Genomic DNA, 27,867 nt, shown 5'->3' on the forward strand with positions numbered 1-27,867 from the left:
TATGGTTGAGCTTTCGGTAGAATATTCCACACATTATAAAAATGCTAGCTGCCCTTGTGCACCCTCCCACTCAAATCTTTTCACTAACAAAGCTTACACTTTTATTATATAATTATCTCTATTTCAACATATTCTTTGGACTTTAGTTTGCAAAGCATCTTTTGCTAAGTTAATAGAATTAAGAATGCTATATTGGTCTAAGAATCAACCGCATTGTAAGAGCTAAGAAAATACCGATTCCTCAATCCTCCACTAACGTTTCTCTTCCCCACTATAAAGCTGAAATTATTTCTTCTACATGTAAAGCAACAAGGAAAACCCTAAAAGCTAAAGCGTGAGAATTAAGAATGCTATATTGGTCTAAGAATCAACCGCATTGTAAGAGCTAAGAAAATACTGATTCCTCAATCCTCCACTAACGTTTCTCTTCCCCACTATAAAACTGAAATTATTTCTTCTACATGTAAGGCAACAAGGAAAACACTAAAAGCTAAAGCGTGAGAAGATCCACATAGGTTATTGAGACGGTGCAAGGACATGGAATGTATTAAGAGATGGTTCTTCAAGAGGCTAAGCAAGGAATCATGGAGGCTGAAGAACTTTTTGTCTGCATTAAAGTGGAAGAGGAATTATTGGCCATTTTCCTTTATAAATTATGTGAATTTTAAGATTAAGTTGGTGTTTGAGACCATGGTGTTGTTCATCATGCTGTCTTTTTTCTACCTTTGTTGTGGCTGTACATTTTAATTGTCCAAAGCTTCTCTTTCGTCAAAATACTATGGGAAGAATGGAATGAAATAGGTTGTTGGATTTTAAAACTAGATGTTATCTAATTTCATCCCATTTCACCTTTTTCACTCTATACCACCAACTCAAACATACCATAAATCCCATTTGATTATGGCAAAATGTACACCTTAAAAGTTTGTTTGATAGTCATGGTAAAGAGACATGAAATGACAAACCTATCATATCATGTTTAAATCTTCAGTTTGATGCTTCAAAGGAATATGATAAATTAAACCATTTTCAAATCTTATCCCAACGGGTCTTTATAATTTCTATCCTAAGTTTAGACTGAGTTTTAAATTAACCGATAGGACGAAATACGCGTGTCTAATTTTGCCCTCATAACCGTGCCTCAACTCTATTATCTGTGCGACCTATTCTATTGCGTATCCATCTATACTCTACCACCTCAATTTTCTATGTGCCTCCATATTCGACCTCCAAGCCGTGCTATATGGATAACCTATTGAATCATCACAAACATAAAAACATACTACTGTCAAGTTTTATGTATATAAGGAGAAGCCAAACTACACTATAATACTAGGATAATTTACATCAGTCGATAACTTTTTATCTAATATTTATACCACAAAATTTACTGTTAGTTTGAAAGTTACTATCACATGAATCATGTAAGCAAAATTTTACATAAACTAAAATAATTTGATGTAATTGAAATGTCAAAATAGCGTAACACTTCTATATTGAATAACGTTACTCTTGATGTATCTCAATAACATATCAAATCATTTTAAATTCATTAAAAATTTATAAATGATATGTGATAGTAACTTCAAATCCATGTTATGCTAATCTAGGTGGGCCAAATTAACCCATTTTGACAGCTCTACGCATCTTGAGTTATATGTATTTACTTCTCTCTACAAAGAATCCTACATCTCAAGCAAAAAGCATAAAACCTTACTTACATACATTCGTGATGCTCAATGATCTTACCCTATGATTGGACAATTATTATAACCAGTCAGAGTTTGTTTCTTTGGGTAAAACCAAAGCAATCAGGCAATCAGATGGATCGGGTGCAATAGAAAGCAACGAGCACATTTCAAGTGAATGAGGAAGTAAAAATAGCAGCCTTGCCCATATGGATTTTGAAGCTGGGACTTTTATAACTCCAGCACAATCCCTCTGTTTTAAATATGATACAAAATCCTGAAACTGGTTGACAAACACAGGGTCAACACGAGGACAAATCACATTCCAACTCTCACTTGTATTACATGTAAACGTAAATATATATGAATGATTTATGATGTTGAAAGAAAGGAATTTGGCTTCTCTGCACTTAAGGGTGAAACCTAGAGGGCAAAGTGTAACAATTTAACTCTTAATTGGAAAATGAATACTATTTGTCAGAAAGTAAAGTATCTATTGTGCTATAAAATCTTGGTTTATCACCTTATCTTTTCTTAGAATATCTTGTGTATTACTTTCCCTATAAATAGGAATTAGTACTCAAAGTCAATATCAAGTCGGTATGAAGTTATCTATACTATATATAAAGAAAATAGACCGTTTTGGGCTGGCTTTTTCTCCTTTCAATTTAAGCAAATTTAACCATTATTTTTTGTTGGTGTCATTCAAAAAGATAAGAATTTATAGTATATTTATTATATTTTTTTTTTTTTAAATATTATATTTGTTATATTGTTGAAAAGGATAAATATAGTTTGTTACAATATGAAAGTGCAAAATATCTATTATCTATGCCTATAATTTTAATCAAAATTTCATAAAATCTATTGTCAAAGTTATTATTTTTCTGGCGTCCTATGTAAAATCCAAACCACTTCAACATGATATCTAGAGTTTGGTTCGATCATCATGACAAGTCCCGTCACTATTCTACAGCCGAGTTTCCAGAAGTTTGGGAATGTAATAATAATTTCCTCTTTTTTGCCATTATCTCCTTTTTCGACCATTATCACTTCCAGCAACCATATTCCGCCACCACTTAACCTACAACCTAAAATTATTTCCTAGATTTCTTACTTATTAGTATTACTATTTGTTTCCTGATTTCCCTATAATACCGAGATTATTATTTAGTCATTTAAATGAAGTCGACATCAAGTCGGTATGAAGTTATTATCAATAATATAATAACTTATTACACTCTCTCTCTCTCTCTCTCTCTCTCATGTTAACTTAAAATTTCACAACTCCAACACTATTAAAACATGCACAAGTAAAAAAACCATGGAGTTGTTAAAACATACTCTATATTATGTACTACACTTTACTACTAAAATACAAATATCACTTAAAAAGAACCAAATTCTTAAAAAAGGGACTAAGAGACAAGACATATTTTGTTTAATATACTAAATTGGGATAATGTTAAGTATATTTCAGCCAGCAGTTAAACACTGGTCTCCCATTACTTGCTCAGAAAAAGATTCATCAAAAACATATGACAACAAGTAACTTGCAAGATAATTTCGCAACTCCTAGAAGTCTCACTAAATAAGTAATATTATACTGTATGGGTAAACTAAAATAAGATTCGGTGCACAGTTCTAAGACAATACCATCTTGAAATGAAAAACAAATGATGAAAAGAAATCATACCCTTCTGTCTTCACTTGTGGAAGATGGGATTAAACGGCACACTTCCCTCTGCATCAGAAGTCAACACAATAAAGTCAGACTCGGGGATTGGCAGGGCAGTGCAATGCATACTAATATGTTTTATGGAGAGACTCTTGTTAAATAGCAACTATAATGGTGCCATAGATCTTCTTTTTTTATAAGAAGGTGGCGCCATAGAACTATTGTGTACAGGGTTTGTGCAAAACGCTATAAACTCCAATATGCTATGATTGTTTTGCTACCACTGCAACAGGCAACAGCGGCCACAATTATCAGTGGCAATTGCCAAAAATAAGTATTTGTAGGATTTTTAATAGTAACATTATAAAAGCAGCTGCACATGACCACTTTAAAAGAGAAAAACAGAGTTGGCGAGTATTGATTCGTATATAATCACGACCTAATACCCAAATGGTAAACCTCTCAACACCTAAACTGCTTCCATCCTCTTCTCTTCACATCGAACTCCATTTCTGGCAAGCCTGCGTTCCTCTGGCGAGTTCCTTATCAGGTGTAAAGATATGTTTTTTCTGACCTTTCTTCTTTTCTTCTGTTACTATACCTCTCTCTTCTCCCTTTCTTTCACCTGTTTTCCCCTATTTTTCTTTTTTCAGCTTATCTCCTTTACCTTATCTTCCCTAATTTGATTTCCCTCTTCTCTTTTGTATCTTGTTTTTTCGTTTTCGATCATCGATCTTCCTCTGTTTTTTTTTCCTTCAAATTATTTCCTTCTCCACCAAAGCCTTGTAAAGACTGCTTTGGTCATATCTCTATTTGATGTGGGATGTCAATAAAATGTTTGGAATGGTGTGCAGTTGATAAGTAAAAGAACGCCAATAAATCAACGTAACAATCTTAGTATATCCCATCATACAAGTTAGCATAAATGGGGACAAAAGCATGCTGGTTACGTTTGGGCATGTTATAGTACGCCGAGTCTTAGAAATCTAAACTAGATGGAGAGAATCTGATAGAAAACTGAGAAGTTTTTATTTTCTGAAATGAGGTTCAATAGAATTCCTAAGGAATTATGTATAGCTACAATCTATTTACAGATTGGTCTAGATGGTGATGGGAAGCTAACTATCTGACATCTGTCAGTCACAGGTGAAATTAGGCTAATTACAAGGGGAATGATGGGAATCATAGGACGGAGAAGGGACTACATGAGATTGAGTGAACATACTTCTTTAATACTGAGCTACATAAACCTAAGAAAAGAACATACATTGAGAATGCTCATCTGAAGTAATAGCCTGGAATAAAACATCAATTAACAGTAAAGTAGGCACACAGTTCATGATATAGTGCATATGAGATGTTGGAGAAGGCAGGGAACATCCCCAAAGGATATTTGATAACTCACTCTATGAGATGGAGTAGCAGCAAATGTTGATTGCACATGTTTAAAATCTGTGCGCTTAGTCATGTCTAATTTGGTGGGCCATCTGTAACAGAAACAAGGAATTTAAACTAGCATATTTTTGAAGAAAATAATATTCTGAGCTATTGAAAAAACCAAGTCCCACGTAGATTAAATATAAGGCCTGATTAGATTTATAAAGAGTGGCACCTCTCACTTTACAAGACGGTTTTGTAAGGATTAGTTAGACCCAATATAAAAATTCTAAGATGAGCAGTAAGTAAGGAAGCAAAATATGAATTCTTACTCAGCAGGCTCAGGCATGACATTTGAATAGCTGCAAATATTTGAATCTGCCCTGCATGCATAAATTGTACAGTAGCTAACTCCACTTTTACAGAGATTTCCCTGCCACTGATACTGCAGCGGCTGCCCCGAACATTCCACACTGACTGGTTCTTGGACAGGCAGCGGAGGAGGAGGTGGAGGAGGAGAACCAGGTGGAGGAGGTGGAGGAACCAAGGGTGGTTGTGTCTCAGGTAGAGGTGGCTGAGAAGGAGGATGTGGATGAGGAGGTGGCATTTCAGGCTGAGGAGGTGGCAAGGATGATAAGGGTGGTGGTACAATTGAGGGAGGAATCTGCTGGTTATACGGTTGCATTGGAGTTCCTTGTATTTGAGCAAGTGGAGTTACTGAAACAGGTATAAAAGGACTTGCATTAAAATTATTTGGCATTACAACAGTTTGGTATTGATTGACAGGTAACTGATTGTTTATTCCATGGGGATCCCATTGGCCATTTGGAGGAACATAAACAGGGCGGGTGAAAGGAGATGACTGAATTTGTTGTGGTGGTGGAATGGAAGGTCCATGTGCTCCAGAGTATGCATGTGGAACATTTCCTGGTGCAGAAGAGACTCCATTTCAGAAACAAACACAATTGTAATTATTTAATCCATAATTCCATGACACACAAAAAGCTGTACAACCATAGAATATTACCTCCTTGACGAGGATCTAGTGATAAATGATCATAACCATCAGGTTTCCTTCCTCCAACTTCTGGTATCTCTCTTGAATCAGGGAAGTGCCAGTTTGATTGAGACAGAGGTGCGCCATGTCCTCCACTACTACGATTCTCAGCATTCATTCTGGGGGAGACAAGCTCCATAGCACGGTTTTCAGGTTTAATTGCAAATGGAACAGCATTCTGATTCCCTGGATTGCTGTGTAGAGATTGAACAAGAAGAACTAAACAAAATTAGTAAATACTACTAGTTGTCCAAAAGACTTTGTTATAAAACAATTTAAAAGCTGTTGGAAGAAATAAGAATCACTTGCACACATAGATACAAAGTTCAAGATCAGCTGAGTGTGGTGTAAAACATAAATAATTTACATCAATGGAAAACATCGTCAGAATGCATATATGAGGGCCTGATTTGAATTAGCTTCTAGCCTATAGTAGTTTTTCAAATGAAATAAGTATTCAGTTTCCAACTCATGAAAGAAAGAAGAAAAAAACCTTACAAATTTATAGGTGATTGTGTGAAGTTAAATGAGAAAGATTCTGACAAAACTGATATGCAAAAGTTGATTTCAACTTATGAAAGAAGTTATTAGTTATAGTACTCTAACTTATTGCAACATCATTTCAACTTTTCTTCCAGACTAAACTTTTATTCTATACAAGTGCTTGGGAAAAATATTATCCACACTACTAATAAATTTACTGTTGGATTCTAAGTTGTATGGCCCACTACTGATAACTGATGAACCATTCCAATAACATTTAAGAAAACGAAGGTAGGAGTTCAAGACATATGCTTTCAAACAGAAAAATAAAAACACGAACCACACACTTAAATCAACAAATATGTTGATGTGTATATGTACATGAAAAAGATTAATCTTGTGTAACCTGAATTCTATTTGGAAAAACAGTCCTGGACAACCACGCAGATTCTGTAAGATTGTAACTGCTCCGTCAACATTACTACATTCAACAAACCAACCACATCCCATGTGCATTTTTGCTTGTCTCAACCGTGCAATGGAACCAGAGTTTCCAATAGCAAGGTTGCAAATACTCATTAGCTCATCATCTGTGAGGAACTGGGAGCTACTATGAGGAATTGTTATCCACAGAGTGTTGGATGGCACTACATCTTCCTCACGCGTGGAAGAAGCGCAACTATTTCCAGTCATATAGTTATCATGGAGACCTATGTTTTGATTAATATTATACTTTGCACGCAATGAAGCTAGTATGTTACACAAGTGAGACATTCTTGTTCGACTGCTGTCGGCAGGGCTCCCATGTAAAGCTCGAGCATGAGGTGATCCAGCAGAGTTGCTGACCTTGAGGTCCAGGTGAGCAGGGGCGGGCAAAGGTCTTGCACCATCCATATAACCATGCCCACTTACAACATTAACTGTTCCTGGACCAAAATGTGGGCTATAACTACTTCTTTCTCTTCGGAGCTGTCTCAGATGCAACATGACGGAGGCAGCTTCTTCAGGGCTATCAAACTCCATAAGCAACGCACACTCAAAGCTAAGATCAATCACAGCGAGAGGACCCTTATAAACTACTTTCCTTGATTCATGAAGAATCTCATCCTTGGCCCATTGACTGGAAACATTTCCAACATAAATATGAGAACTAGAGCCAACTGCAACACCATTCACTGCACCCCTACTACCAAGTCCCACATCCATGAATTTTACACGGCAAGGAAAATTTCCAGGTGCACAGTGTCGAGCTTTTATTGCGTCCATTATCCTTCTGTACTCAACTAAAGCAAATCCATTCGATGGGAAGAATATAAACTTTTCAATAGGACCAAACCTCTCTATTTGAAACCTAATATGGCTTTCAGGCATGTCAGGTGCCACACAACCTACCCATAGCTGCCTAGAAGCAGCAACAATATCTACAGCAGCAGGATCCCCGTCAAAGCACAAAACAATTTGACTTTTGGTTAAAGAATTTGGTGACATAAAACGATGATTGGGAGACGCCAGAACATTGCTGACAGCTCCACTAGAGGACCTCGACAGAGGTGAATTGAAATTTATATTTGAAACTTGATTTTTCTCAACATTTGGGAATTCATTTCTACCATCAAATGAATTACTCCTAAAGTCTACTGCTGTTCTAACTGTAGGTGAGAACATCTGATGGCTTACAGAGTCCCTAGGTGTGGAACATCTAACATGGGGTATATCACCTTTCTCAACGCCCACAGACCTTGATACCCCTCCATTATCAAAATGCGAACCTGCTTTAAAAATAGGAACATTGTCAAGAGAAACAGAAGAGAAATGAACAGTCACATATTTTTCAGACACATCATCAGTAAAACTATCACAAGAAGAACCAACATGAACTCATAAATTGCTACCTTTTTGTGATCTTTCACCAATATTTTCAAGTTCCTCGGAGATCCTAGGAATCACATAGTTTCTATTCGTGAAGATTGAAGAATCGGACTTGTCTTCATCACTATCTACTTGACAGTCTTCTAACTCTGTCTGTTGAGCGAACATTCCAAGAATTCCTTGCAATACTGATGTAGTTTCCGGTGAAGCATTAGTGAGCGAGTCAAGCAACTTCTTACATCGGCGCAGAGTCCACTTCCGCAGTGAGGGGTCCTTGTTAAGAACCTTATAAGGACATGCAACAGTCTCTTTAGTAAGAAGCAATTCGAACTAAAACTTTAAATTAAACAGCATAAACAAAAAGTACTAAATTTGCAACGGAGCTCTTTCACGAGCAATGTATATGCTACGGAAGTCAATTAATAACAACATATCAGCATTCAACCATACAATAAAAAAAACTCGGCCATGACTAGCACAACAGAAAATAACATAACAAAAGAACAATTGCGCCATCATGGCTAACCAATCGAATGCTTATTGTTGTGAGTATGTAATATGTAATTATTGTCTCAGCCTCATATGCAAATATTATGTAGTTATCAGCAATTTTTGTATTAGGATCATCAATCAAGCCAGTTAAGTAGAGCTTAGTCTGTATAATTGGATTAGTGCTCGTACATAATTCAATAATATTTCAAAATACTTATCCATATGGTATCACAAGCCAAATAGAATGAAATTTTGGGATATAACGAGAGCTACACTGGAAATAGATTATGGAAATGTAGAATTACACTGAATATGGACAACAGATTTGAAGGAAACCTCCTTACAATATGGATGAGAAAGGAAAAATGTAGTATTGAATACCCTTGAGCCAGAGAAATCTCCCTGAGCTCTTCCTTACCAATAACCTCCTAATTCATTTCCTACCTATTCAGTTACAATTTCCCCCCCAAATACTCAATTCCCAGCCTCTCTCTTCCCTTCGCCACACATTCTATCCCACTCCTAGACTACCACCTGTTCACTCTACCATCCTCTTCGCCTTCTCACTTGCTCCTTCCACTTCAAGTGCAGCCAAAACACACTGATTAATTGGGCCATTCACTTTCAAATCAGCATCCTCCTTGAGCTCATTATCTACAACTGGACTCTCTCTCATTCACTCCCTCCTCCTGTACACTTGAGCCACGGGCCTATCACCTTCATTCAGCTCTCTTGGCTGCCTCATTGCAATCTTTGGAACCATCGGTTTGACCTATATTGCTCTTTGGATGTCACCCATTACAGCAATTTGTTGGCATCGTCTGTCACTATTCAATTTTGTTAAACATTGCCTGCCACTGATGTCGAACCGGCAACGACACTAAGAGGATCATCACCCCAAAACCTGCTCGAACCCAGAAGATCACACCATGCCCCCTCACACAACAATAGTGACTTCCTTTCTCCAGTATGTGCAACCCAAGCAACACCCTGTTGTTCTCTATTTGCCGTCAAGGTTCGATGGTATCCTCGTTGGTGTCTCCCGTTCTGTTTGAAGGGCCCCACCTTTGATCTGAGCTCCTTTTTTCCTGGGTCATTTGAATCCCATATGTTCTTGTTCCTCTCATTGTTTTCAATACCACCTTGCCGATCTCCGCCATTGCACTGCCAATTGCCAAAGCAGATTGGCATCCCTACATGGGCCGACTGGGGCCACTTCCAGCTTCTGGGCCGAACGTCTGACTCATTTCATCCTTGACTTCTCGTAATGTCACTGGTGCTATTCCTGTGTATTTGTGGATACTTGACATTGTTGCAACTGATTGTATATGATTGTGTTCCTCATATTTTGTATTCTACTCCACACTATCCAGAAAGCAACATCTTATCGCTGCTAATGGATCTTGAGCTCCTATTACTAAACGCGGCAACATTCAACTTCGCCCTTCCTGACACTTTAATAATGTCCTAAAATCCTAAATGTTCCCAGTCTCTCCAATAATCTTGCTTCTATATGCAAACTTACACAGGACCTGAAGTGTGCAGCAACCTTTTTTCCACCCATTGTTTTTTTCAGGATTTAGCCAGGGGAAAACCTTGGATTTGCTAGAGAACATATGTACTACCTTGTTGATAAAAGAGGTGATGCATGTTCTGATCAGAAGGTACTATTGTCGTGCCTTTGATACGAGTCCAGATCTCCTACCTCCCAAGTTTAGCTTCAACACAAATGCTTGGGCATCCCCATTTTCGTTAATTAATTCTATGTTTCCAGCTTTGTTTTCTAAAAAGTCTGTTGAATCTTTTAAATGAGATACGTGTGAGTTTTCTAAACACCTTTGAGTTACTTTTTTCCCTAGTTTTTCATAAAAGAGTTCAACCATTTGCTGATGATTAGGAGTCTACTCGTTTAGGTGATTAGGGATCTATCCGTTTCTAATATCTCTGGTGTCAGATGGCTTGTATTTATTGATTTTATTGTACTCAAGTAACTTCACTTTTCATGAAAGGTGAATCAAAATACCTAAACTTTTCATTCAATTTCCATATGGTACAAACTTAATTTGAGGAACACATCAAAAGTTTATGTTCTAGGAATAGAAAGGAATGAGTTAATCAGAGGCTTTCAAGCTTTTATAGTATACATGGCATCATTCATGAATTTACGGTTGACACCCCGAAGCAAAATAAGGCCACAAGAAAGGAAAAATTGTATCTTACGTGAAGTTGTTTGAGCCTTCCTCTTTCAAATGCCTGTCTCAAACTAATATTAGAGATAGGTAGTATTGATTGCTGCCTATTTGATTAATCGGATATCATCCCGTGTTTTGAGTAATGTAATGTCTGTTTTGTTTCTCACATTTGATTGTTTTTATTATCATCTAGAGCTTTTAGTCTCGGGTCTTTGGGTGTGTTGCTTTTGTCCATGTTCATAAACCACATTGAACTAAGTTGGACTCCCGTGGTCAGGTGCTTTTTTTTTGGGTATGCACCTAGCAAAGAGGGCTATAAATGCTGCTACTATCCTCCTAAGAGGTGCTTTTTTTTTTGGGATGTCACCTTCCATGAACATGTGTCCTTCACCCCTCCCCCAATCACCTTCAGGAGGAGAATGGTAATTTAAAATTTGATTCCAAATTTCTCATCCTTAGTCTTTGTCTTCCAGATCAACATTTGAGTCAATTGTTTCTGTTCTTGTTCCTCATCTGTCTTCTGTTTAAAGGAATCAGTACCTTCCACCAGTATTAGAAGTAGTGAAGAACAAGGATAATGAACCGGCCTTCGCGTACTGATGCAAATTATGGAGGCTATATTGATGTGTCTTTCTGGAAGCTTGACTGTGAAAGCTATATTGATGTGTTTTTTAACACAATGGCAGTAATAAAAAAATTCTGCTTTAGACGGCAAGCCCTAAAGCTCAAGTTAACTTAATCTTCTATAATATATGCAGTTATGCACAACTATTTTAAGACAAGGCTATTAAAGGTTTAAATAATAGATAAGGGCATAGGTGGAATTCTTCCAAGGGAGAGATCACAATGAAAAAAACAGCACGGTTTTCCAAGTTGCATAAATACTTTTCAGACTAGACCAATAATAAAGCTCAAAATAGACAGAGAACATGCATGTAATAACAAAAAAAAACTAGCATGACAAAAAATGAAAAATACATAGAGCCAATAAATGATATATATACATAAAAATATACATGAAGATAACAAACACAGTATTACCAGCATAAGCAAACAGCTCTTTTGAATCGCATCGGAGATATGGTTGTCATTGGTGACGGCTTTCTCGCCAACCTCAATCTCTTTGATGCCTTCCTCAATAAAACCGTTACATGATTTAGGTCCATCATTTGCTCTACCCAAAAGGTGAACTGCTTCATCATAATTAAGCATGCTAGTCACCATGCTCAGAAAACGCTGTCCTTCGTTAGAAGATCCCTCTTTTGTGGTGGAGCCTAAGAGTTCCAAACAAGCTGCAAGCAATTCTTTTGGACAAGAGAAGAATACCCTAAGTATACATAATGCACGGAACTTAGACAATTTAGTCAATGAAGAATCATCTTCATCTAAAACCTTTTGTTTCAATTCAGAAAAGACCTCGGGATTATCTTGCATATTCAGGAAATTCTTGTCAATCATCTTTAAGACATCATTTCCCTCAAATAAGGGAACAAAAAAGGTGAGCACATTTTGAAAAACTGTTGAGCGAATTCCTCTAATTACAGCTGATGTTGGTGCTACTGAAGAAGCAATGCAGCAAATATCAGCCAATCCGAAAATACATGCCTTAGCAGTTTCAAATGCAATACCATTGGAATCCTCTTCCTTACTAGTCAATGCCAAACTCCAGTTATGCATATTGATAACGACTTTGGCTGCGGCTTCCAAAGCTGTTGGACAGTGACCAGCATATTGAGGAATTAAATTGGCCACAATTCTTTGTACACTCGTACAACCTGACACATTTTAAAAGTTTCACTTTGAGAATAAGAGAATTCCAACTCCAATCATGAAGATTTTTCTATCAGTTCCTACATTATGGGCAATGAAATATAGTTTGCTTGCATATTAAGCATTTAATAAGGTTACAAAATCACACCACATGATGTACACATATGGCTATTTGAGGTGATATTGAAACTTAAATATCTTGTGCTTTATGCAACTAATTGGCCTTAAGTGGGGAGATTCTGAAATCCAAGATGCTAACATGCAAAAATGAAACATATCACTGCGTGTAACTTGAACAATTCTAGTTCAAATGTACAGAAAGCTGCAGTTTGCCTCAGTGATTCAATCAAACATGGAATTCCTACATGGGTCAGTAGAGAAGTATAGATTGAGCTGAAATTTAGCTGAATCAGTAATTCAACAGTGGCAGGTGAAGCATTTTAAATCTCAGTCACAATGAGTGTTTGGATGGATTAGGACTTAAGTGTTTAGCGTTATTCCTTGTAATCTCCATTGATCATATTTGATTGATTCTTCATTCTATCTTGTTTATGCACGAAGGTCTATTGCTCCTAATTTTAACATTACCTTACAATTTAACGAGCATATCCCTGTCTTTTTTTAAATGGCAAATGTTAATGGTTAGTTGTTAGATTAATTTTTTTTTCTCTTTTGCCCAGGTTTGAACCCAAGACCTCCAACTCCTTATCCTTTAGCTCAACCCCCTCCCCCCCTATATCCCTATCTATTATTTTGGGGAGTCGGTCATAGCGATACATGCTCAGCAGACATGCCTCGAGGTGACACATGTATCACTCTCGCTGACTACGACAAAACAGTTTTGATGTGAATTGAAATTTGGAGGATTAATAACTGATTCTAGAAGTGTAGAATTAATTTTGCCTCCAAAATTGATTCTAACTCGAAGCTAGAATTTGTACTTTGGGCTTCTACAATTGGTTCTTAGCCTTGAATTCATTTTTCAACTCACTTTTACATGAATATATTCAAACAAAAATCACTTTACATTCAACTCACTTTTAGGCAGAATCAATTTTACAAGATCAGTTCATTTCAAAATCAATTTATCTCACTGCATAACCATTCCAAACAACATTAGATATCATTTTTTTTCAACTTTCATTACTCAAAACACAGTGTTAAAAAGAGTACCACAGCAATCAATTACAGAAACTACATTTTGAACAAACAACAAAAGCTAATTGAATTCCATGCACAAACGATTCCTCCATGGTTTTCAATTCTACAGTAAACTCAAGATTCAATAACAAGTAATTACATCCTAAAACCCTAATTAACAAGTAATTACATCCTAAAACCCTAATTAACAAGTAAATCATACACAAAGAAGTTCTACTTAAACAACACAAAATCTGCAAAAAGAAATGACGAAAAACGGTTACCTCTTGAAGAAGCGATGAGAGCAAGAAAATTCTGATCAAGATCAGGCATGGAGGAAGATTGTTTCTGAAGGATGCAACGTTTAATTCGCTTGTAACCTTCATAGAGATTTCGAATTGCGTCTTTGTTTCTGCGTTTCGCGAGAATTTCGTCTGGAGACAACGGCGGAGTAGGTAGGGTTTGCAGAAAGTGAGAGCTAGTTTCCGGTTGTGGCGATTGCGACGGTGGAGAATCGTGGAGCTTTCGCTTTTTTAGAGGATGTTCGACGGAGGTCATGGCAGTGGTGGTGGTGGTGGAGAGTGGTGAGTTTGTTACGGTGGTTTCTGTATGTTGTCGTTTGAGTTTTGTTGTGTCAAGAAGATTCTCCTCCTCCATTGGAGTAGTTTGGAAATGGTAAGAGTGAGAGTGATGTGTTAAAAACAAAGGAGTGTTAAGGCTTTTGTAAGATTCTTGACATCGATTTGCTCCGGTAAATTATCATTTTGATTCTGGATATTTAGAAAAAGAAAATCCCTTTAATTCAAATTTAATGTCAAAGCTGAGGTTATTTAGGTGGGTTTAATATGCTAAAATATCTTCATTTGAATCACTAATATGTCTTTCCAACCATTTCTAAAAGATATATAATCGTATTTGGACAGTTGTGGTGAACAAAAAATGTGCGTTCAGATTAAAGCTGAAATTAATTCTCAGCTTTATAAAAGTCACCATAAAGTAATATTGGGACACGAGTATTGTGTTAAAAACGTCAAAATAAACGTGTTATAAATCATACATGAATTGAACGGAAGAATGTCGGTTTTTATGAATTGATTATTAATAAAAACTCACTTTTAAGTGATCTATAGCTTATGAGTGTTTTGGTTATTATGATCTCAAGTTTAGTGATCTTGAATATTGGTCATTAACTCATTATATAGATTAGTGGTTTTTAATTACTGATTTTAGAATCAAGCCTATAAATTGTAGTTAGTCTTTGTGAGCTTGCTCCCGCTCATTCTATTACTCAAAGAAATGCATCATCTACAATAGATAGAGTAAATAGTATTATTATTTTCCATATTTGATTTAATGATTGTTGTTTCCATATTTGATTTAATGATCTTTGTTGTTCTTTTATTATTAGGGAGATAGGATCAAATCATGATCTAACAGCTACATTAGTAACTAGCTCACACTTGTCAAACTAACTGAGATTAACTTGCTTGGTTTTTTAGTTACGTGAGAGTTATCCTGTCCATAAGTATCTATAATAGTCCTATACTATTGTGAATTCTACTATTTTCCCAACCAAAAATGTTCATTCCCAATTGAAATGACTATAATGATCCTGCACGAGCTAACTCACGCTAGTGTATATCTTTGCGTGAGTTAAGTCACGCAGATTTAACATTAGCGTTGGTTAACTCAATCAGGGGTATTTTTGGAATTTCAGTTGGAAATGAACAAAATGTGTTGGGTAAAGAGCAAAATTCCTAAATCTTGAATTATGAGGGGGTTTGAAAATTATGGGACTTTGAACAGCCATACAAGTAGAATTAGACACCACCTACTCTTGCACCTCGGCTGGCACGTCATCAACAAGACACATCCTTTAACTATCTTTGTCATGAAGCCTTTCAATATGAAGAGTCGGTCAAACCATCAATTGGATCAAGAAAGAAGGTTTGTAAGATCTTCACATTTGACTCTGAGCAACCACACAAGTGGAATTGAACCACATCTTAACCTAAAACTTTAATGGAGTATATACGTGTCATCTCACTTATATGTTGTTGAACACTTAATCTTCTATCCAATGTTATACTCATGCAATCTTTAGTCACACTTAACAATCAGACAAATATATTTATCTCAAATATAGTCAGGATCTTATGAATCTGTAATCAGAAGTTCAGAACTTTGCAAACTCAATAAGATATTCATGGTTTCTTTTTCTGATGTAAGGAGCACGAGGTTGATTTATCATTTGTGTATGTTTGAGCTTATTACTATTTTTTTTGTGGTGGTGGAGTTTGAACTCCAAACTTTGCATATATTATGCATTATCTCTACTAACTGAGTTAAGCTCACGATGACACTACTTTGTTCACTCAACATAAGACAGTCCCAAAGTTAGAGCAATAAAGATGTCTGCTTAATCATTTAATGGCTTTCAAATACAAAAGTCAGAAACAAACTACCCCACGTGATTAATAAAGAAAGTGATTATGTGTGTGTTTGGTTCTGAGGTGTGTAGAATTGATTCTGACAGAATTGATTCTGAAAGAATTGATTCTGACAGAATTGATTCTGACAGAATTGATTTATGTTTGGATGCAATAATGCAGAATTGATTAAACAGAATGATTGTTGTTTGGATAGTTTTGATCAAAATTACTTTTGAATGTATAATTACCAAAATAGACATAGTTAAATACAAATAAATAGAAATTACTAAATTAAGATAATTAAGTGCAATATAGTCCTAAAATATAAGGTATTACAATACTAACATCATGAAAATAAAAATTACAAATAGATAATAGAATTTAAAGTGCAATAGAGTATTAAAATATTATTACAAAACTAACATAATGTGTATTATAGTACTAAAATATTGATATAATAATTTAAAGTACAATACTAATTATTTTGCCTGTGCTCAATAATTTCATTGCGGATTATGTTTCGAACGCGATCCATCTCTGACGACGAAACTACATTTAAAACTTGTGATTGATCCAAGTTAGATCCAAGTTGATCGGTTGGAGAAGGGTTAGAAAAATTAATGAGGGCAGGGATGGAATTAATAGAATTGAGGGTGTAGAATTGATTCTAGGAAAGTAAGAAGTTAGGAATTGTAGCTTCAACTAGAATTGCTTTTGGAGGATAAAAGCTATTTTGAAAAGCCAAACCAAACATGTTAAATATTGCAGAATTGCTTTTGAAATGCTCCAGAATTGATTCTGGCTTTGCAAAAGCCAAACCAAACAGAGGCATAAACTTTCTTAGAGCATGATATTGCTATTTTATTAACACCATCAAATAATAACTAGTTAGAATACATACATAATTGGTTTCTTAATTAATTCATTTTGCCTTTGCAAAAAAAAAAGAATACATACATACATATATATATATATATATATATATATATATATATATATATATATAATTGCTCAATTTCATTTTATGTTTTTTCCCCTTACTAAGGAATTGTTTCCCGTTTAATTGCTACATATTACAATGAAGAAAAAAAAAGGTATTTCTTAGAAGCTCATAGTGGTAGAGAGCTGTTGAGGTTGAGATTGAGTCCAAGGTCAAGTCCATTGTAAGCAAGTGGTGCATACATCCACATATCATCAGAGCTCAAAAGCTACATAAAAAAATAATAAAAAAAAACAATAAAACAATGATTATTAGTACTTGTCTTTTATGTATATATATCTTATATTAAAAAAAAAAAAAAAAAAGGATTAAAATTTTATGCATGCATATATAATGTCTCCTATTGTGCATACCTTGATTTGAGTCTGTAAAAATTTCACATAATTGACTGCCTCTTCAAGCATTGTACTGATATCAACCTGCATAAACCATCCATGAAATTAATTCTCTTGCACAATTAATTAATTACACCAATGAATTTGTCACATGAAAATGCCACCAGTTTCAATATTAAGACAAAAATACCTTTGTTCCGTTTGGTACAAGATTTTGTAAGACTCTTAGTCGTTCATTTATTCTCTCTCTTCTTTTCTGCAAAATCCAAATAAAAAAGGATCATAAATATGCACAAACTAATTTTTGTTTTGATATGAAAATATATAAATAAATCAAGCTGGTTTTTTTTGTTTGAGTTGAAGTAATTGATTAATTACCCTTGCATATAGACTTTGGGGATCTGTTGCAGATCCTCTACTAGCTCTTGTCTTCCCATTTGAGTTGAGAGTAGTTCCTCCACTATTTTCTTGAGAAGCATTATCATCCTCAGAAATGTTACTACTAGAACTATTTCCATTTGATCCTCTATTAATCTCTTCTGTCATCTCCTCTTCATGGCTAGCAATAACTTTGTGGTTCTTCTTTGACCTTGCATTTTTCATGCATCCTTGGCCCTAGATAATTGAAATTACGATGAAAATTAACGACAGAAAAAATAAAATTGATCACCATATCCGGCATCTCTAACACTCAAGGATGGAATTAGAGATGGATTTCGCATTTATTATGTTGCTATTTCAATTTTTTATATTAAGATTAGGTACAAAATAAAACTTACATCATTCGAAACACGAGGTTTTTTCTTCGGATTGTTGTTAATTTTTTCTTCAACGGGAACCTCCACTTCTATCACATCAAGTTTCCTTTTGAGCTTCATTTGCATCTCATGCTTGGTGTGAAGATCAAAAGGTTCCATTATTTGAGTATTGTAACCATTTTTCTCCACAATATGATCATCACTTGCAGAATCTTCATTCATTCTCACATTCTCTTCCATTACAATCTCATTAAGGGATGGAACAGAAGAAGCAAACAAATTCTCATCCATGCGAAAATCATTGGATATACAATTATTAATATTATTTTCTAGTACATGATTAGGATAACTAAAATAGTAATTTGTATCATCACTAGCACTAGAATTGCTATTGTAACTATTCTCTTGAGTTTGAGGAATATAGTTAGAGTTTTGGATATGAGCATGATCAAAAGAATAAAACATACGCTCATTTTCACCAATTTCAGCAGTGCAAAATGTGGACTGTGTTCCATTGTTCAACCCATCATTTTCCCCTAGAAGAAGTGAATTTTGATCAAGAAATTGTTGTGAGTAATATTCATGATCTTCACTTGCAAACATTTTGCGAAAGAAATCCCATTCTCCTTCAGGGAAAGTACCTATAGGTTCCATATTCTATAATGTATATGCTTAGAAATTTTTTTGCAAAGGGTTATAATTATTTTTTGGTAAAGCTAAGTAAAATGTTTGCTTTGCCATACTCAAAAAGTTGTGGACATATTTATACTCAATCACAAGAAAAATGTTAGTAGTATAAGCATTGACTTAATATGTAAATAGAAATATTAAAATTGTAATTATTGTAATGGATTTGTCCTAGTTCTATGTAACTAAAACTTAGGGAAGTCCACTGAGTGGCCATATACAAAGCAAACGACAACTCATATGGGACCAAAGTTTATGATATGATAATTTACAATAATATAATTCTTCAATATGGTTTTAATTTAAACATTGTTAATTACACTTATTTAGAATTGAAACAAGAGGTAGGGAGTCTAAGTCTAATGATTGAGAGATGATCATTAGTTAGATTAATTATAAATATTTTTGATTAATTATGGTGATAGTGATAGTTAGGAGTTAGAAGAAAAAGTGCGAGCTTAGCATGCGCGTTTAATTATGAAATTTGAACAACGAACGTGGGAGTCTCCATGTATATAATAAACAAATTAAAAGGAATTGTGTTAAGTTAATAAAAAATTTGAAGTCACAATTAGGTTGGGTATACATACATCGTGGGATGAATCTGAAAAATATTCTTATAAGTATTTTTAAAACCGACATAGCAACCGTGGAGAACGGTCTTTGTCTCTTTGTGGTGTATGTTGTACTAACAAGTTCATTAACCTTTGCTTCAACTCCTACATTAACAACATTAACTACCTATACAATAAGGATAGAGATAAGCTTTTAGGATAAATCAATAATGTACAATCCATGATCAATGATTCTTATACCTTGTTTTTTTTATACAAATGTCTTTAAAATTAGTTGTAATTTTTTAACCATGCATGTTATCTTGGAAGTATCATGCCACTTATGTACACTTTATATACGGATAAAGAGATTGTATTAATTTGTACCCAAAAAAAAATTGTATTAATCATCAATCATGAGTATATCATATCAATATAGTTTATAAAAAGATTCTTTCAAAAAAAAAAAATATAATTTATAAAAAGATCATAGCATGTATTCGTGGCTGCATTGTATACACATTAATCTCTTGTTTGAGGTGCACATTTCACTCGCATGTTATTCATACAATTAATATACAAAAAACACACACCTAATCTCTTTTTACCCAAAGTCCAAACCAAGAATAAATTTGCACGGTGTGTTTGGATAAGGAATTTTTTTAGGCAATTCAATTTTAGAACTAATTTTAATTCTTTTCTGTAAATGATATTGCTTGGATGATAAATTTGAAGAAATTTTAATATAAAGAGATTTTATGAATTATTTTGTCAAAGCTAAATTTAAGAAATTTCAAATATCACTTAAAAACTAAGAATTTGAAATTCATTCCCTACTTTATACATTGTGAATCACAAATTGGTCCATATAATTCTTTTAAAACTTCCAAATTTGTCGTTATATTTCATTAAAAAAAAATTGTGAATTGGTCCCTACTTTTCATATTTTGGCATTGTTTTCTAACTTTTTGAAATTTTATAAAAATAGTCTAACAACCAAGTTTTTTTTATCCCACTAAGTGGGATCAATTACATTGATGAAACTATGTCATAATATGCTATCATAAACCATATTTTGGTCTAACTCATTAATTTTAAGTCTTTCATAATAGTTTTTCTAGGTCTTCTTATGTCTCTAATGAGATGACTATCATCCATCTGATTTATTTTCTTTACTATATAAATAATCCAACCAAAGTTTAAGAGTGAAGAATTTGTATTATTCCATCCAAAAAAAATTAAAATATAAATAAATTATAAATTGAATCATTTGAATTTCTAATTTTTTTAATTTCCCATAAGTTGTTCAAAAAAGATTTCCTAGAATTTCAATTACCTCACCAAAACACTTTCACAATGTTTTTTAAACAAGGAGGAAATTGTATAAAAATATAATATATTTCTTTATTGTCAAAAGCTAATCATTTGATAATAAAATAGTATAGCTGAATAAATTATGCTTTTCTATTTTATTAAAATCGAACACAACAAGTAGTGTATTGAGAGAAATAGACCTTTAAGGTCTCGTGACGTATTAATTAAAAGCATACAGATTATTAATATTTTAAAATGTATGACTAGCAAGATGATGACAACTCAGTTTGCCCTCATATTTTGACAAAGTAACATAGATGTTCTTAGAATTTGGACAGAATTATTTTTATCGCCCTCAGAGGGGAAGAATTTTCAGATAATTTGTCGGCAAAAGTTGTTTTTGACAAAGTAAGATAATCTGTTTATTTTTTAACAATAATTAGAGGGTTTTTTTTGGTCCTTTTAAAATTGTGCCTAATATAAAATAGGTCTTATATTTTGATCAGGCGCTATTTTTTTTTACACAAGTTAATTAATAGAACAAAGAGTAGTTACAATATATCAAAAGTATAACATTTTGTTGGTTTCCAACATGTTACTTCCAAGGGAGGTAATTATGTCTGAGTCATTGAGACACTAAGGCTTTGTTAGGATAAACAATATAATTTACAGATTATAACATAAGCACTTATAACGATAAGTGTTTGCGGATAGACTATTTTTGTGATAGACGATAAATAAAATTAAATTGTTGTCTTATTCCTTATAAGCATTTTCTAAGAGCAACATTGGAGAGCTTAAGAAAATAACTTGAAAACAACTTATGAACATGTCATAAGTTCTCATAAACAGTCTCACAAGTGATTATGTCAATAAATTAGCTCAAGCATGTCAATCCTAACAAACCATAAATGTTAATATCTCTTCAAACTAGTGGAATTTAAACTTTAGTTTGGCACACTAACACTTTAGGATGCTATCCCTTCAGCTAGACTCAGCTCTATATGGTGTGAAGTGGAACTTTATGTGTTAAATACAATTTGTTCCGTACCGGCTAGAAGCCCAATAATGCAAGGCTCAATGGGTTAAGGCTGCAGAAAACAGGGCATAATACGATGGAGGAGCATATGCCCTGATTCAATATCTATCATCCACGTTAGCTCCAACGGCCTCCTGAGAAGGCGCCATATTTCACGGAAGTCGTTAACGCTCTTTGCGCATATACAAGGGTGATTCAACGTCACCCTCAAGGTACACTACACTTTTACCATTTTCACACATAACCACCTTTCTCAGATACTGACTTCAGCGTTGGAGTGTCAACTGCTTGCATGCACCTTTCTCCTCCACCGTAAACAACCATTCAACATTCTCGATTGTCACCAGACAAATCACAATCCAAAGGAAGTAAGTGTTTGTTTGGTATCACAGTGGATATGTCAGAATCACGGTGATCCATCATGATTTTGTAGAAACTACAAAGTGTATTTTTTGAAAAATCATGATAGATCACCATGATTCTAACATACCCATCGTAACACCAAACATAAACTAAATCAGAAATAGAATGAGAAAATGAATTTGGATCCGCTCGAATATTAGAGTTATTGAAAATCACAGGCAACAAGTAAAAAAAAACTTTATAAAGCACCGGCCGTGCAACACAATCACAAAGATTCTCTGTTACAGTGCTACTAGTGTATTTTTTTTCTTTTTCTTTGAGAGAGTGCTGTTAATGTTTATGTTAAGATCTGTTCTAGGCCAAATATATCTCCGGGTCCTTTAAGTTTCCTGTTTGTTTCAGATAGATCTTTTAAGTTTCTGAGGTTTCAGATAGGTCCTTTTAAGTTTTGTGTTTGTTTCGGATAGATCCTTTAAGTTTCTAAGGTTCCCGATAGGTCTTTAAGTTTTGAGTTTGTTTTAGATTGATCTTTTCTATCAACCTTCGTTAAGCCAAAGTTGATTTGATAGAAAGAACCTATCTGAAACAAACGTGAAACCTAAAGGACAGAGGGAGGTATTTGACCTATATTTATTTGAATTGAAATGGTATAGTACTAGTTCTTGGAAAATATTTCAATCCTGCGAATTTACGGGAATTGTTGTGTGAACATTTCTGACTTTGATTATTTTTTCCCCACTTTTTGCTAATGACCTGTGCAATCCTATTTTTTATCGTTAATATGACTATTTTTGGGCTTGACATCATTAGCTAATAGCCTTTACTTTTAAAAGATGCAACAGCAACACCATAAACAAATGATAGAATGAGATTCATCTAAAAGGTTTATTGAAACCCCTAAAAATTATATGTATCCATGCTTTGTATGGAAAATATTACAAAATGAGCAACCATAATTAATGTTGAGTGTGTTTAATAAATAAATAAAGACATGTTGTATTTGATTATTAGTTCCAAACCTTGATTTGAAAAGAAGTTGAACAAAAAAAATTCTTAAATTACAATCCAAACTTCTATGATTTCCTTCTGTCAAAAAAGGGGAAAAATGCTTCATGATTTCCTCTTTGTTGCAGGTTGATACTGAAGATGTCTGGACGTGGACTCCTGATCCTGTGGAGGGGTATACGGTTAGGGTGGCCTATCGTACGATCATTGATAGGACGCCTCCCACTAATATTGTTCCAGCGGCTCTCTTATGGAGAAAGGATGTCCCGGTGAAGGTGTCGGTTTTTCCTTGGCGTCTTTTTCGGCATAGATTGCCTTCTAAAACAAATCTGTTTCGTCGAGGCATTATTCCTTCTGAGGCTCAACTATGTATTAGTGGTTGCGGTCAACAGGAGTCCGAGACTCATTTGTTTTTATCTTGTACTCTTTTTGGTCATATTTGGCAGCTTATTCGGAATTGGCTTGGTGTTTATTCTGCGGATCCGGGTAACATTGTGGATCATTTTCATCAGTTTGGCACTTCTTCAGGTTACGGAAAATTAAGATGCTCTCTTAAGCATTTGATTTGGTTTGCAACTGTATGGGAGATATGGAAAGAAAGGAATGACAGAATTTTTCGTGGTCAAGAACGTTCTCATTATCAAATGTTGGAGGCCATTAAACTTCTCTCGTTTTGGTGGTTTAAGGTTAAATTTACTGTATTTCCTTATTGTTTTCATGATTGGTGCTAGGCCCCGTTCCTTTGTGCGGGCATTAGTTGATTTTTGTTTGTTCTATCTGAACTTGTTTGTAACTTTTGGGCGGTCTTCAGTGGTACACCTTGTGCCGTGAAGATTGGCTGTCGTTTATATTATATTTCATTTTGATTTCTCCAAAAAAAAAACACCGATTAATCTCTCCTTAAAAATTTGTTCACCGCACAAGATAAATTATCTTATTTTAACTAGAATTTTCACATACATAAGACTACAAATTTTAGAGACCAAATCTCTAACCATTTAAAGTGTTAAGTGTTTAAGTATGTTACCACTTAGATCAACACATGTTGACAAAGTTCTATGATATATTTTTTCACTACCGTAAATTCTATGTCAATTTAATGAATCAAAACAAGCAAAAGCAGAGTTGTAAAGTAAGGAATCTGTTCCCTTCGAGAACTCGACTAAATGCATGTTTTGATTTAATGTGAGTTTGAAAAACAACCAAATCTCAGCGGCACGGTGCAGCGCCCAACTTAAAGGTACACATTACATAGGTCAGTAAAAGCAATGTGGGAGGCCGCGGAAACAAACATACTATGAAACTGTCTAGTTCTAACCTGCAGAGGTTATCCATAAAAGGTTAGTTTAGTCTTGGTTAATTTGAAGGAAAGAGAGAAATGCAAAATTTTCTTTTTCGGATCGGTGGAATAATTGTATTTTTTTATGGTGGTCGAGGTTTGAACTCCAGACATTGCATATATTATGCATTGTCCATACCGACTGAGTTAAACTCACGAGGACATGTGAATAGTTGGAATAACTTTGAAGTGTATATAGAATGAATGTTGTGATGAATTTAGGGTATCCCTTGTACTATAGTTAATCCATTTTCCTTGTAAAATCACAACAGAAAAAGTTATTTTGATGCATATATCATCCAAGTCAATGACAGCAACCAAGTACATTTACATACGGAAATGTATTTGACGTTACCGTCATCAATCATGCCACCATAACAAAGTCAAAGCCGTTAGTTAAATGTATTGCAAAAATATCTTTGCATTTTCTTCCAGTTCCAGCTGTGAGTGTAATTGTCATTCTCAAAAAGTACACTAAAACTCAAATATAAAATTATGTGTGTAACCTACTTTTTGTATTATACTAGTAGTTTCAACTTTCACCCAAACCAAAAAGTATTCCAATAGTCATTAAAAAAAGTATTCCATGAACAAGTATTTTCTCGTAGGATTAATTATTTGTAGTAGGTGATAGTAAAATGAAGACTTATGTTAAGGTAAAATTTATTTTTGTTTCTTATAAAACTGGTAAGACTAATTTTAGTCTTTTCTAATAAAATTTATTTTTGTTTCTTATGAAACAAGTATTCCAAAAGTGATTTAGTCTCTACAAATTTTTATTATGCATGAACTCAAGTATATATGTTTTAGTTCCTCAATAATTTAGATATGTTTGGATTAAATTTCTAGATTAGATATGTTTGATTAAATCTCATTTTTAAAACTTAAGTTTAATTAAGAGGTACATTACTTGCACAACCATTTTTGACAACTTATGGGGTAACCAAGTATATACAAGCCAATATAGGTATTGGTATGGAAACCAAAGCATGCAAAGACCAATTAAAAAAACTTGAGAAATGATATTTGCATAACTATTTTGGTTGTCAACATATCATTTATGTAATTAAAATAATATATTTGAATAATTTTTCTCAAACATATGTCCAACAAAATGTTATTTATTTCGACTGTATTTATCAATAATACCTTTCAATCTGTAATTAACAAAAATCATATATTTATCAACAAAAAAAACAACAATCTTGTAACTTTTATAAATACAATATAAAAGGTATATGATGAGACAAGGGTTGAGTCAATTAGAAGGGTTAGTTAGATTGGCAAATGATGAAATCCTGACTATATAAAATAAGATCTGAAATGAGTTTATAAAGAGTATCACATCTCATCCTCGTGAGCTTAACTCAGTTGGAAGAGACAGTGCATAATATATGCAAGGTCTGGGGTTCGAACCCCGACCACCACAAACAAAAATAGCATCACATCTCACCTTTTTTATCTCTCGATAATTAGGGACATCTCTCACCTTGCAAGTCGATTTCATTTAGGTGAGTTAGGATCAATATAAAAAACATAATAGATTATTAACAATCATTGATTCAGACCATCCACCATTTATTTCTACAGAACAAATCCTGTCTTGTCGGAAAATTTTATATTTAGTGCTCGATATTACGTCAACATTTAGACGATTTTGCTCATATTTAGTGGTCGACAATGAATAAATATCAACATCATATACTTTTATTTACACCTAGAAATAATCTCGTTGTTTGTCGAAAATGACCAACAATAGCTGAGATTAGCTAATGCCCAAATAGACTGCTAAGAATGTTACAAACCATGGAGAAACAAGACAAATGTGGGGCACTACATATACTCATTAACTAACACGGGCATGCACCTTACTCGCAAGTTTAATCAAATTGCAATAGTTAGCGCTAGACTTTGTAGGCCAGAATGCCTGGCCAATAAGATTCGTGTTATTTCTATAAATATTTATTGTAAATATCATTATCAACGCACAATATCAAATTAAAGACCAACAATTTATATTTAACCTTTTTTGGAGAAGTTAAAGAACTCACAATCGAACGCATAGTTTTTTCCTTAGTGTAATTGCTTGCAAAAAAATAAAATATCATCATTGTTGAGAGTTATCAGTCGAATCGACTAACTTTTAAATTCAACAACAACTTTCATATCAAAGTACTTGAAAGCCCAACTTAATTTGACCACCCAATTCAACTTAAGAGTAAAAATCAAAGTCTATCTAATTATGAAAAATTACTTTCTCTAAACATACTTTACCAACTTCAAACCAAGTATGCATTTGATGGTTCCCACATATGCATAACGGAAAGAATAATATCTACCACAAAGCTAGGAGCCATGCTGTGATATCAAATATATAAGATTAAGATTGATCAAGATTAATCGAATTCCTCAGTAATCCAACATATAGATTACCCTAACAAAGCCAAATAACACAAACAAAATCAGGATATAGTCACTTAATTAAGCTATAACCATAGATTCCGCCGATTCTTGCGCTCCCATTCCTTACACGCGTCAAAAAAAAGAATGTTGGTGTCCAATATTTTATAGCAAAATTTGTCTTCAAACTCAAAGAGTGTTTGGTGAGGTCATCTCATGGTTGTTCTTTAGAAAAATTGCACCGGCCATATAGCACGACCCTTGGCAATGGCTTAAAGAAACATTGTAGGAGTTGAAAAAGGCCAAAGAATAAAATCTAGAAACTAAGATAGGACAAGAGAAAATAAAAATCTGATTTTATTCTCTTTACAGAAACTCCATCTATTAATATATACCGTGCCCTCAAGTTCTTCAAAAAATTGTGTGCAATTTAAAGCATTGAAGTACAATATATGATGACAGCTCTTTTCGTCCTTATTAAACTGTCTTACCAAACTGAACTAATTAATTTAACAATATATTCATACTATATGGTCACTAATTCTCAATGCATGTCTCATTCAGACATTCACACAGCCCATGCCACGTCATGTGTATCATTGCTTCTACATATTTAGACTTTTTTTTGTCTCAAGTGATGTTTTACATTTAAATAAATGAAATATTAATTAATTACATTATTCCAAGTTTGTCTCTAAATAAACATAAATATATTGTATATCAATTTCAAACTATTACACATTTTTATAATGAGTGATTGTATATCAACATCTCTGATTTTCATATACTTATTCAACATTTTATTTTCTCTTAATCTTTTTCTTCTTATCACATTACTAATATATTATCTCTCTCCCTCTCTCATGCAATTCAATAGGTGTATGATTGTTTGTAG

At 34.1% G+C, this 27,867-nt stretch overlaps 3 protein-coding genes across 6 annotated transcripts; 1 reads left to right on the plus strand and 2 right to left on the minus strand.

The window, feature by feature from the left end:
- Positions 1–872: 872 nt before the first annotated feature.
- LOC11414216 (uncharacterized) lies at positions 873–14,527 on the minus strand. Of its 4 annotated transcripts, XM_024775330.2 has the most exons (10): positions 14,031–14,527; positions 11,878–12,611; positions 8,176–8,437; positions 6,690–8,055; positions 5,771–5,994; positions 5,076–5,670; positions 4,772–4,853; positions 3,385–3,432; positions 1,750–1,971; positions 873–1,252 (listed from the first exon to the last, which is right to left on the minus strand). In XM_024775330.2, the coding sequence occupies exons 1-9, from the start codon at positions 14,401–14,403 to the stop codon at positions 1,768–1,770; spliced, it is 3,888 nt and encodes a 1,295-aa protein (XP_024631098.1). In that variant the 5' UTR covers positions 14,404–14,527; the 3' UTR covers positions 873–1,252; positions 1,750–1,767. The 4 variants fall into 4 exon arrangements, with proteins under 4 accessions (XP_024631098.1, XP_039688581.1, XP_024631097.1 ...); XM_039832647.1 differs by lacking the exon at positions 873–1,252 and having other exon boundaries at positions 1,301–1,971; positions 6,690–8,031; XM_024775329.2 differs by lacking the exon at positions 873–1,252 and having other exon boundaries at positions 1,301–1,971.
- A 2,642-nt stretch (positions 14,528–17,169) lies between these two features.
- LOC11414212 (transcription factor RSL2) lies at positions 17,170–19,011 on the minus strand. Its single transcript, XM_003589023.4, has 5 exons — positions 18,293–19,011; positions 17,892–18,128; positions 17,704–17,769; positions 17,532–17,597; positions 17,170–17,386 (listed from the first exon to the last, which is right to left on the minus strand). The coding sequence occupies exons 1-5, from the start codon at positions 18,923–18,925 to the stop codon at positions 17,288–17,290; spliced, it is 1,101 nt and encodes a 366-aa protein (XP_003589071.2). The 5' UTR covers positions 18,926–19,011; the 3' UTR covers positions 17,170–17,287.
- A 4,329-nt stretch (positions 19,012–23,340) lies between these two features.
- LOC112420421 (uncharacterized) lies at positions 23,341–23,964 on the plus strand. Its single transcript, XM_024779653.1, has one exon. It carries the CDS (start codon positions 23,341–23,343, stop codon positions 23,962–23,964), a length of 624 nt encoding a protein of 207 aa, XP_024635421.1.
- The last annotated feature ends 3,903 nt before the right edge of the window (positions 23,965–27,867 follow it).

This window comes from Medicago truncatula, chromosome 1, assembly GCF_003473485.1.
Source record: "Medicago truncatula cultivar Jemalong A17 chromosome 1, MtrunA17r5.0-ANR, whole genome shotgun sequence".
Taxonomy (NCBI): domain Eukaryota; kingdom Viridiplantae; phylum Streptophyta; class Magnoliopsida; order Fabales; family Fabaceae; genus Medicago; species Medicago truncatula.

Coding starts and splice junctions, on each gene's coding strand:
- LOC112420421 (XM_024779653.1), top strand. CDS start 23,341: ATGATTTCCTCTTTGTTGCAGGTTGATACTGAAGATGTCTGGACGTGG.
- LOC11414216 (XM_024775330.2), bottom strand. CDS start 14,403: ATGGAGGAGGAGAATCTTCTTGACACAACAAAACTCAAACGACAACAT. Junction 4,854..5,075: donor GTCATGCCTGAGCCTGCTGA/GTAAGAATTCAT, acceptor TTTCTGTTACAG/ATGGCCCACCAAATTAGACA. Junction 3,433..4,771: donor CTGCTACTCCATCTCATAGA/GTGAGTTATCAA, acceptor CTTCTGATGCAG/AGGGAAGTGTGCCGTTTAAT.
- LOC11414212 (XM_003589023.4), bottom strand. CDS start 18,925: ATGGAACCTATAGGTACTTTCCCTGAAGGAGAATGGGATTTCTTTCGC. Junction 18,129..18,292: donor AACCTCGTGTTTCGAATGAT/GTAAGTTTTATT, acceptor TCAATTATCTAG/GGCCAAGGATGCATGAAAAA. Junction 17,387..17,531: donor TTTTACAGACTCAAATCAAG/GTATGCACAATA, acceptor TTTTTTATGTAG/CTTTTGAGCTCTGATGATAT.